This window comes from Bufo bufo, chromosome 9 (genome assembly GCF_905171765.1).
Source record: "Bufo bufo chromosome 9, aBufBuf1.1, whole genome shotgun sequence".
Classification (NCBI taxonomy): Eukaryota; Metazoa; Chordata; class Amphibia; order Anura; family Bufonidae; genus Bufo; species Bufo bufo.
Window position 1 is genome coordinate 58,227,277 of NC_053397.1, and position 12,322 is coordinate 58,239,598.

The window sequence follows — 12,322 nt, forward strand, 5'->3', positions numbered from 1 at the left end:
AAGAGACACTGCTCTCGACTAGACGGCGAAACATCCAGTATGTACAGTTTTCTAAAGCTTTACCAGTGTCAAAGGAGGTTTCATTGGTCTGCTGCATGGCTTGAAGGATCTGCATGCGTATGACTTCAATCTTTGTTTTGCTGTCTTGAAGCATTTGCTGGGCAGTGCCAAGCATCTTTCTGTCCTGCAGAGAGAAGAACATTTGATAATGAACTACGGAAGTATTTTACACAACGATCACAGGCAAAAATCACTTTTCCTTCGTCTAGAGACAGCGATGGTCTCTGAGTCTGAAGCACTGCAGCCCGGCCCCCAGTGCCCTCACAGGAGCAGCGCTGCGGCACTCAGTTCATTTTGCAGCAATCCCTTGACTAAAAAAGCAAGAAGAGGCGGCATGCATTACCTCCAGTCCATGTCTGTCAGCAGTTTTGCATCAGCAAAACGGCAGATGGACTCCCTTTAATTAAAAATTATGTTCACATCAGAGAACATCCTTCCTGCATGGTACCAGGTACCACATTCCAGATAAATACGATGCCTCGTGACAGAGAACATGAGCATGTACACCTCTAGAGCCATCCTTCCACAATGCCCAGATCATCGATGACGTTCCATCTGTATCACTATCATTTTAACAGGAATGTGGTCTGGCATGACCCGATGGTGAGAGATAGCAGCACTCCCGCGGCATCCGCCTAAAAGACTAATGACACAGTTGCTGACAGCTTCTCCTTCTGTGACCCATATTCCATGACCATACTATAAGTATCTGGAATCTCAGGAAGCTGGGTAGTAATGAGGTGGGGGGGGGGGAGACGGGACCTATTGTAGGTGTACATCACTGAACCACTGGCTGCCAAACTGACATGAGATATTTCCTATACTTTCGGTATCATACACCCAATCACATCTCGACTTACTTTTGAGGGCCCATTTGAGTATGTCTGAATCATATTTTCGGCGCCCTGCTTCACTTTCAGCTCAATGTCTAACTGCTTCTGCAAAGCCTTCAGCCTTCCATTGCTTGCAGATGAGCCGGAGTCGCTTTTTGGAGTGTCTGGTGTTTTGGGACAATCTGCAAGTATCAAACGTATCAATGATTATAAAACTTTCCATTTACGGGATTTGGTCCCATACATTACGGATTGTACGTCACTCGTTTTCCAGCGGAAGAGGTTAATAAAAGTGTCAAGCTCATGGAACAAAACAAGAAGGAAAAAAATATATATAAAAAAGAAAGACAGCTAAGTAGAAAGTAAATATGCTGAATGAGCGGTTAAGATTTGCAGTACAAACAGCAGCTGGACTCCGAAAGGACGGCTTCTGAGCCATAGAAGACACCAGAAAGTGCCCCGGGCTGCAGAAGCATGGAAAGCTTCACCTTGCTAGACGGGTGAGGTCAGGTCAAAATGCCTTTTCAAGGTCCTTTTACATGGGCGGAGGATCGGAGCAATTAATCAGGCATGAGAATCATTGCAGAAGTATAAATGCTCGGAGTGATCCTATCTTTCCTGCACACACAATCACCGTTGGCAGCACATCGTCCTGTAGAAGGTGGCTACGGTCACATCTGCGTTCTTGCTGGATCCGTCGTGGATCAGCAAAAAAGCTTCTGTCGTGATGATACAAGCGGCTGCATCCGTTATGAACGGATCCGGTTGTGGCATCTCTAAATTAGCCATGACGGATCCGGCACTAAAATCATTGTAAGTCAATGGGTGCCGGGTCCGTTTTCTTGCGTGTCCGAGAAAAACGGATTGGCACCATTGACTTGCATTGTGTTTCATGTCGGATCAGTCTTGCTGCATTTTTTTCTGTCCGGCATGGGAACGTACCCAAACGGAACGCATTCTGTTGCACTCTGTTCAGTTCAGTTTTGTCCCCATTGACGGACCTCAATACCGGATAGGAAAAAACCGCTGATGTGAAAGTAGCCTTAACAGGTATGTGCCACCAGCAAACACCGAATCTTCACAGGGAGGAATGATCGCGGTCGTGATCATTTGTCTCCATATAGAAGAAGTGGTTGCTGCTAGTGTTAAGCGAAACGGGTTCGGATACAGCAGTTTGAAAACTGAAAACTTAATTTACAATATAGCCTCCATACTTCGGCTAAATGTATGGCCTGCGATCTTGCTGCAAATACCAGGACACTTGCTTCGTCTCGCGTCTATGATGTGACACTTCGGTTATGTGCATAAATCCGAAGCTGAACGCATAATCGAAGCACAGTTCAGCTTCAGATTTTGACACGGTCATATTATGCACATAACCGAAGTGTCACATCATAGACGTGAGACGAAGCAAGTGTCCTGGTATTTGCAGCAAGATCGCAAAGACCTCCGTGCAGCCCATTCATTTTACGGTAGTACGGAGGCTATATTGTTGAAGTTTTCAAACAGTAGTTCGAACCGGCTTCGCTCACCACTAGTTGCTGCATGTAAATCCAGATATCACACCTCCGACAACGATCTGGGATTTATCGGGAATGTTTGGACTAGGGCTGAAACGATAACTCGATTGACACAAAAAAATAAAAAATATAAAAAAATCATGTGACCACGGAGGGGGAGTGAAGCGCTCGCTATTACTCACCGCTTCGTCGTCACCCGCGCTGCACTGTCCTCCTGTCACATCGTCTGTACATAGTGCACATAAGGGTGCGTGACGTCAGGACGTGCAGCGCGCGGAGAAGATGAAGGAGCTGTGGAGTGGCGCCCCTACAGGAGAGGTAAGTATTTTATTTCACTGGCGCTGGAGACATTGCTAGTAAGAGGGGGGGGGGTTGCCCAAGCTGGTGGCACTGAGGGGGCTGATGAGTTTTTATTTAAAAAAAAAAAATTCTTTTACTTAGTTTTTTGTTATTAGAGTACTCGATTACAAAAATCGGTCGATAGTCGCAGCGCTAGTTTGGACTGTTTCCAATAACTGACTGATGTCAGATAAGAGCAGGTCCCACACATCTCCAGAACAGGCTCCCCGAAAATAGCCAAGCACTGGTGCCTATTTCTGAAAGTTCAAGTGATTTGCTTCTTTAAACGAAGCCAAAGTATGCCTCATACAGCATCTGTATCGTCCACACACTGTTCCCCCCCATGGCATAGGGGCCACTAAAGTAGTTCTTCAGTAGTTAGAATCCTACGGCTCAAAATTCCAGGTTGGAGTCGTAAGGAGGGGTTTAGTCAGATCCAAATTTCAGGATTTGAAGGGCATCTGTCAGCAGATTTGTACCTATGAAACTGGCAGAGGCTACTTTCACACTGGCGTTTTGGCTTTCCGTTTGCGAGATCCGTTCAGGGCTCTCACAAGCGGTCCAAAACGGATCAGTTTTGCCCTAATGCATTCTGAATGGAAAAGGATCCGCTCAGAATACATGTTTGCCTCCGTTCTGTCTCCATTCCGCTTTGGTGTCCGTCTGAAGAAACGGAGCCAAACGGATCCGTTCTGACACACAATGTAAGTCAATGGGGACGGATCTGGCACAATAGAAAACGGATCAGTCTCCCATTGACTTTCAATGGTGTTCAAGACAGATCGGTCTTGGCAATGTTACAGATAATACAAACGGATCCGTTCTGAACGGATGCAGACGGTTGTGTTATCGGAACGGATCCGTCTGTGCAGATCCATGACGGATCCCCACCAAACAAGAGTGTGAAAGTAGCCTGACCTGTTACATGTGCGCTTGGCAGCTGAAGGCATCGACGTTGGTCCCATGTTGCACTTCTGAGAAAAATGTATGCAAATGAGCCTCTAGGAGCAACGGGGGCGTTGCCGTTACACCGAGAGGCTCTGCTCTCTGGAACTGTTGCCCCAGCTACACTTTAACTCACAGATCCAGGCAGTTTAAACGTGATGACGCCTGGCCCTGACTTCTGCTGAAATCAAAGTGGAGAGGGAGCCGCTGTTGCAGAGAGCTGAGCCTCTAGGTGTAATGGTAACGCCCCCGTTGCACCTAGAGGCTCATTTGCATATAGTAAAACTACATTTTTCTCAGCAATTTGGACACATATTAACATGGGGCCAACACAGATGCCTTCAGCTGCCAAGCGCACATTTAACAGGTCAGCCAGTGTTATAGGTACAAAACTGCTGACAGATGTCCTTTCAATGAAATTAGGCAGGGATGCTGTAAAAACTTGGATGGGACTAAATCTTAACCTAAGTGCAAATAAAAAACAGCGGCAGCACCGTCCCTGATGCAAGCTGGTGGGTGCAACTGGCCCAAAACGGATTAAAGCCAATCCAGTAATACAAAACTGAAAAAAGATGGGCAGCACTCCAAAAAGTAAAAAAATACAAAAGTTACCCCAGTGGGACATGCAACGTTTCGGCTCTAGACAGGAGCCTTTCTCAAGCAGTGTACAGAGACAAAGTGCCAAAAATATATAGCAGTATACGGATTCATTAAAATTAACAAAACATGTGCAATTAATTCATAATAATTGATAACAAATCTCATAGAACATGAGATACAGACACTTGACAAAACAATACAAAAAATATGTAACAACTTCTACCCATATTGTGTATATTACCCTAGTGGTATACTCATAATTATAATTACATGCGATAGAAAAAAAAATTACATACAATAATAATTGCAATCAATAGCGTGATCAGTGCCATATGTGTTTAATAATCTAAAGTGCCAAGTGCTTACTAGAAGGTATTGCGGGCGGAGGGTGAAGGAGGAGTAAGAGGGCGAATGGCTGCCATCCAAGATACCGCATGCAGTCCGGCGTGTCTGGGGCGCATCTGCGCAGGTCAGGATGACGTACATGTGACACTTCTGGCTGTAGCCATATACATCATTGTGCAGATGCGCATTGTGGCTCCGATGCTGCGTCCACCATGTTTGACGAGGGAATTAGACATTCAAAGCGAGCGCCCACAGGTTAATGCCAATACTGTCTGTTGCGCACAGGTTCAAGGTGGTGTCAGCACCTGTTCATGCTGACATACCGCAGATGGCAGTGCGGGGTCGGGGGATGACTGCCCCCACAAGATAGAGGCGCAATCTCCACCCGTGACCCGCGGTCAGTTGCGTACCTACATGTTAGTGCAGGATCGCACTGCACCCCTGATCATAACCTGCACATCACCACCATTTAAGAGGGTTCTCCTCAATACCGCCTGCCATGTGGGCAACAGACTATGGCCATGTATGAAAAGTTTTTTTTTGTTAACTACTGAAAAAAAAAACAAGGCCGTGTAATCCAAATCACCCAGCGCCCAGCTCGGACTCTTGTGGGAAGAAGCTACCTTTTCTCGGTTTCTTTTATTTCGAGTGTCTGAAGATTTACGCTGGATTACACAGAGAGATTATCGTTTACGTCAGTTACGAATAGGGGTGCACCGAAATGAAAATTCTGGTCCGAAACCGAAAATTCAGGATGCCCTTGACCGAAAACCGAAACCGCCTTTTTGCCCAAATACTTTTAAAATACTTTTTTTTTAATGATTTTATTAATAATTCTTTTTCATGAATGAAATTCATCTGTGGGTGGCGCTGTTATGGAGAGGGGGATCTGTGGGTGGCGCTGTTATGGAGAGGGGGATCTGTGGGTGGCGCTGTTATGGAGAGGGGGATCTGTGGGTGGCGCTGTTATGGAGAGGGGGGATCTGTGGGTGGCTCTGTTATGGAGAGGGGGGATCTGTGGGTGGCGCTGTTATGGAGAGGGGGGATCTGTGGGTGGCTCTGTTATGGAGAGGGGGGATCTGTGGGTGGCGCTGTTATGGAGAGGGGGGATCTGTGGGTGGCTCTGTTATGGAGAGGGGGGATCTGTGGGTGGCTCTGTTATGGAGAGGGGGGATCTGTGGGTGGCTCTGTTATGGAGAGGGGGGATCTGTGGGTGGCGCTGTTATGGAGAGGGGGATCTGTGGGTGGCGCTGTTATGGAGAGGGGGATCTGTGGGTGGCGCTGTTATGGAGAGGGGGATCTGTGGGTGGCGCTGTTATGGAGAGGGGGATCTGTGGGTGGCGCTGTTATGGAGAGGGGGATCTGTGGGTGGCGCTGTTATGGAGAGGGGGATCTGTGGGTGGCGCTGTTATGGAGAGGGGGATCTGTGGGTGGCGCTGTTATGGAGAGGGGGATCTGTGGGTGGCGCTGTTATGGAGAGGGGGATCTGTGGGTGGCGCTGTTATGGAGAGGGGGATCTGTGGGTGGCGCTGTTATGGAGAGGGGGATCTGTGGGTGGCGCTGTTATGGAGAGGGGGATCTGTGGGTGGCGCTGTTATGGAGAGGGGGATCTGTGGGTGGCGCTGTTATGGAGAGGGGGATCTGTGGGTGGCGCTGTTATGGAGGGGGGGGATCTGTGGGTGGCGCTGTTATGGAGAGGGGGATCTGTGGGTGGCGCTGTTATGGAGAGGGGGATCTGTGCACTGTTATGGAAATGGGATATGTGCACTGTTATGGGCATAACAGTGCACAGATCCCTTTCCCCATAACAGTGCACAGATCCCTTTCCCCATAACAGTGCACAGATCCCTTTCCCCATAACAGTGCACAGATCCCTTTCCCATAACAGTGCACAGATCCCTTTCCCCATAACAGTGCACAGATCCCTTTCCCCATAACAGTGCACAGATCCCTTTCCCCATAACAGTGCACAGATCCCTTTCCCCATAACAGTGCACAGATCCCTTTCCCCATAACAGTGCACAGATCCCTTTCCCCATAACAGTGCACAGATCCCTTTCCCCATAACAGTGCACAGATCCCTTTCCCCATAACAGTGCACAGATCCCTTTCCCCATAACAGTGCACAGATCCCTTTCCCCATAACAGTGCACAGATCCCTTTCCCCATAACAGTGCACAGATCCCTTTCCCCATAACAGTGCACAGATCCCTTTCCCCATAACAGTGCACAGATCCCTTTCCCCATAACAGTGCACAGATCCCTTTCCCCATAACAGTGCACAGATCCCTTTCCCCATAACAGTGCACAGATCCCTTTCCCCATAACAGTGCACAGATCCCTTTCCCCATAACAGTGCACAGATCCCTTTCCCCATAACAGTGCACAGATCCCTTTCCCCATAACAGTGCACAGATCCCTTTCCCCATAACAGTGCACAGATCCCTTTCCCCATAACAGTGCACAGATCCCTTTCCCCATAACAGTGCACAGATCCCTTTCCCCATAACAGTGCACAGATCCCTTTCCCCATAACAGTGCACAGATCCCTTTCCCCATAACAGTGCACAGATCCCTTTCCCCATAACAGTGCACAGATCCCTTTCCCCATAACAGTGCACAGATCCCTTTCCCCATAACAGTGCACAGATCCCTTTCCCCATAACAGTGCACAGATCCCTTTCCCCATAACAGTGCACAGATCCCTTTCCCCATAACAGTGCACAGATCCCTTTCCCCATAACAGTGCACAGATCCCTTTCCCCATAACAGTGCACAGATCCCTTTCCCCATAACAGTGCACAGATCCCTTTCCCCATAACAGTGCACAGATCCCCCCTCCCCATAGCAGTGCCATAGACCGATCCCCCTACCCATAACAGCCCCGGCCCTGCTGCTCACAGCATCACTCACTGCATCTTTATTTTACCTTACAATCGTGACGCTCCAGTAACAACTCTGCAGGCAGAGCGGAGGGCGGCGTAACGTCACTTACTCACGTGACGCACCTGCTCCGCCCACTTTATGAATGAAGGAGGCGGAGCAGGCGCGTCACGTGAGTAAGTGACGTTACGCCGGCCTCCGCTCTGCCTGCAGAGTTGTTAGTTACAGGAGCGTCACGATTGTAAGGTAAAATAAAGATGCAGTGACAAAGTAAACCGCCCGCCCGCAGATGGTGGGTGACAAATCCCACACCCCATATTTTCGGCCGATATGAAACAATATCGGCCGAAGTGGATTAGGTGCATTTTCGGCCGATATTTTCGGCTGCCGGAATTTCGGTGCACCCCTAGTTACGAATATTCATCCATACAGATACACGGCCGGCATCAGGGAAAGAAACAATCCACAGCACACAAAGAAAAACCATTCATATGTAAAAGAAATATTCAAACTTGGAAATCTCTATATACAATGGGGGTCATTTATCAAACTGGTGTAAAGTAAACCTGACTTCGTTGCCCACAGCAACCAAACAGATTTCGCCTTTCATTTCCCAAAGGAGCGGTACCCCAAATATATCTAGGAGTCATTTGTAGATGTATACTTTAAAGGGGATATGTCACATACAAATGCAATGCAATCTGAAAGCACCAGTTATAGAGCAGGAGGAGCCGAGCGGATTTTTTTTTATATTATATATATATATATATAGTTTTATGGGAAAAGATTCAGTAAACCTTTGAAGAAATGGATGTAAATGAGCTCTTAACAAGCTCGGCCTCTAATGCCACCAGATATAAGGCAGCTGTCCTATAAGTCAATGTTCGACCCTTTAACCCCTTAAGGACTCGGCCCTATTTCACCTTAAGGACTTGGCCATTTTTTGCAAATCTGACCAGTGTCACTTTAAGTGCTGATAACTTTAAAACACTTTGATTTATCCAGTGTGTTCTGAGAATGTTTTTTCTTAACATATTGTACTTCATGACACTGGTAAAATGAAGTAAAAAAAAAAAAAAAAATTTATTTATTAAAAAATACCAAATTTGCCAACAATTTGTAAAATATTGCAAATTTCCAAGTTTCAATTACTCTACTTCTATAATACATAGTAATACCTCCAAAAATAGTTATTACTTTACATTCCCCATATGTCTACTTCATGTTTGGATCATTTTGGGAATGATATTTTATTTTTTGGGGATGTTACAAGGCTTAGAAGTTTAGAAGCAAATTTTCAAAAACCCAATTTTTAGGGACCAGTTCAGGTCTGAAGTCACTTTGTGAGGCTTACATAATAGAAACCACCCAAAAGTGACCCCATTGTAGAAACTACACCCCTCAAGGTATTCAAAACTGATTTTACAAACTTTGTTAACCCTTTAGGTGTTCCACAAGAATTAATGGAAAATAGAGATACAATTTCAAAATTTTACTTTTTTGGCAGATTTTCCATTTTAATAATTTTTTACCAGTTACAAAGCAAGGGTTAACAGCCAAACCAAACTCAATATTTATGGCCCTGATTCTGTCGTTTACAGAAACACCCCATATGTGGTCGTAAAACTACTGTACGGGCACACGGCAGGGCGCAGAAGGAAAGGAATGCCATACGGTTTTTGGAAGGCAGATTTTGCTGGACTGTTTTTTTTTACACCATGTCCAATTTGAAGCCCCCCTGATGCACCCCTAGAGTAGAAACTCCAAAAAAGTGGCCCCATTTTAGAAACTACGGGATAGGGTGGCAGTATTGTTGGTACTAGTTTACGGTACATATGATTTTTGGTTGCTCTATATTACACTTTTTGTGAGGCAAGATAAGAAATAGCTGTTTTGGCACAGTTTTTATTTTTTGTTATTTACAACATTCATCTGACAGGTTAGATCATGTGATATTTTTATAGACCAGGTTGTCATGGATGCGGCGATACCTAATATGTATACCTTTTATTTTGGTAAGTTTAACACAATGATTTCATTTTTGAAGCAAAAAAAATAAAAAATCATGTTTTAGTGTTTCCATAGTCTGAGAGCCATATTTTTTTCTGTTTTTGGGCGATTACCTTGGGTAGGGTATGATTTTTGCAGGATGAGATGACTGTTTTATTGGCACTATTTTGGGGTGCGTGTGCCTTTTTGATAGCTTGCTATTACACTTTTTGTGATGTAAGGTGACAAAAAATTGTTTATCTAGCACCGTTTTTATTTTCCATTTTTTACGGTGTTCATCTGAAGGGTTAGGTCATGTGATATTTTTATAGAGCCGGTCGATAGGAAAGCGGCGATACCAAATATGTATACTTTTTTATTTATTTATGTAAGTTTTACACAACAGCTTTTTTAAAACAAAAAAAAATGATGTTTTAGTGTCCATATTCTGAGCCATAGTTTTTTTATTTTTTGGGTGATTGTCTCAGGTAGGGGCTCATTTTTTGCGGGATGAGGTGACTGTTAGATTGGTACTATTTTGGTGGGCAAACGCCTTTTTGATCGCTTGCTGTTTTTATTTTTTACGGTGTTCATCTGAGATCTGAGGGGTTATGTCATGTGATATGTTTATAGAGCCGGTTGATACGGACGCGGTGATACCTAAATATGTATACTCCCCCCCCCCCCCCCCCCCCTATTCTTTACCAATTTTTTTTAACTTTATTTGGGGAAAATGAAGTTTTTGTTTATTTTTACTTAAAACTTTAAATTTTTTTGTGGGATAACTATTTTTTTTACTTTTTTTTCACCTTTTTTGTCCCACTTTGGGACTTAAACTTTTGGGGGTCTAATCCTTTACAATGCATTCCAATACTTCTGTATTGGAATGCATTGGCTGTGAGTGTGTATTACTCATACAGCTTCCGGCCTGTGAGATCCAGGGGGCTGGATCTCACAGGCTCTTCACCGGAAGCCAGCGCGATCTCGCGCCTTCGCCGTACCGGTCTTCAGTCGGCGCAGGAGCACCAATAGGACGACGCTCGCTCGGCCGCTCCTTCCTCAGTGCGCCTGCGCCGGGTGTAGATGTGACGTCATCGGCGCAGGCGCACTGAGGAAGGAGCGGCCGAGCGAGCGGCCGACTCTCAGTGCGCCTGCGCCAACTGAAGACCGGTACGGCGCAGGCGCGAGATTTTGAACACAGACAGGGCCAGCCAGAGGACGAGCGCGTTCGCTGGCCCTGTCAATCAACATGAGGAGGGGGGAGTCATTATGAAAGGAGGATGCGGCTGCTACCAGCAAGTAGCCGCCCTACTTGCTGGTAGAGGTAATTTACATATTAAGAAACTACTGAACGAAAATGAGTAAGAGCCCTATATATTGATAAATCGCAGCATAAGGATTTTAAGGAGCCCAAAAAAAAAAAATGACTTTAGCGGGGTGACAGAAGCCCTTTAAGTATTCGGCGCAGGCGCGGTGAGGAAGCTGGCAATCAGGAGTTGGAGGGCGACGACAAAAGGTGGAAGAACGGAGCCTCTAGGAGCAGGAAGAACGCCCCCCCCCCCCCCCCCCCCTTCCCTGCTCTTAGAGGCTAATTAGCATATTATAAAAGTTAGATTTCTGGCGTAACGGGGGCATAGAGAAAAGTAGGAATAGGCTAGTTAGGTTTAGCTGACATTAGCACATCGCTAATGTCAGCTAGCTTAATAGGGTTAAATCTGGGGACAGAAACCCTTTAAGCCAGTACTCTGTCCTGTGTACCGATGAGGGGGCAATCACCCTAAAACAGCTGTCTGCAGATGAGATGCTGTCTTATTTAATATCCGAGTCATGTTTAAAGGCCTATTTAAAGGGTCGAACATTGACTTATAGGACGGCTACCTTACATCTGGTGGCATTAGAGGCCGAGCTTGTTAGGAGTTAAATTTGCATCCCCCCTTTCTTCCCAGAGGAGCATGTATGACCTAAAAGCCTTCTCACGCCAATTAAGGCGCTCTCTCCCCAAGGAGAGAGAGAACCCCCCTAAATCAGTAAAACTTGTAATTTGTGCGTTTCCATTTCTGTGCATAGGAGTCATGTGGGCGCCGGTACTACTCAGCCACTGACAGCCATTCTCTGTATGCTTCGGCAAGCGGAGTAAGCGGTCAGTGAATGATGGGACCGCCCACATGACTCCTAAGCAGAGAAAGAGCAGAGGCTTAAAGGGGACATAAACCTTTGCTGAAAGCATGGAAGGTCCAGCAGCGCTGTTCAGAGCACTGCGGCTTGCATCAGCAATGTGGAGTACAGATTCACAGAAACTACATGGGATCCATGCTCCGCACACTGACCTGAGAAGCGCAGGTGCACCAACCGTGCTTCCAGTAAAAGGTTTAGGTTCCCTTTAAATATTAAAACTATACAGGTTCTTCTAAAAAAATTACTGAAGTAGTTCAAGCCTTTTCTTGTTTTAATATTGATGATTTTGGCATACAGCTCATGAAAACCCAAAATTCCTATCTCAAAAAATTTGCATATCTAAACGAGCTATTAACCTAATCATCTGAATCAACTAATTAACTCTAAACACCTGCAAAAGATTCCTGAGGCTTTTAAAAACTCCCAGCCTGGTTCATTACTCAAAACCGCAATCATGGGTAAGACTGCCGACCTGACTGCTGTCCAGAAGGCCATCATTGACACCCTCAAGCAAGAGTGTAAGACACACAAAGAAATTTCTGAACGAATAGGCTGTTCCCAGAGTGCTGTATCAAGGCACCTCAGTGGGAAGGAAAAAGTGTGGCAGAAAACGCTGCACAACGAGAAGAGGTG

At 45.9% G+C, this 12,322-nt stretch overlaps 1 protein-coding gene across 1 annotated transcript in view; it reads right to left on the reverse strand.

Moving 5' to 3' along the window:
- The window catches only part of PKN2 (protein kinase N2), a 129,736-nt gene that overhangs the window by 42,078 nt on the left and 75,336 nt on the right, over positions 1 to 12,322 (reverse strand). The window contains exons 4-5 of the mRNA XM_040407056.1: positions 921 to 1,075; positions 64 to 184 (exon numbers count right to left, since the gene is read on the reverse strand). Of these exons, the coding sequence (XP_040262990.1) occupies positions 64 to 184; positions 921 to 1,075 (276 nt within the window). The remainder of the gene's footprint in view (positions 1 to 63; positions 185 to 920; positions 1,076 to 12,322) is intronic.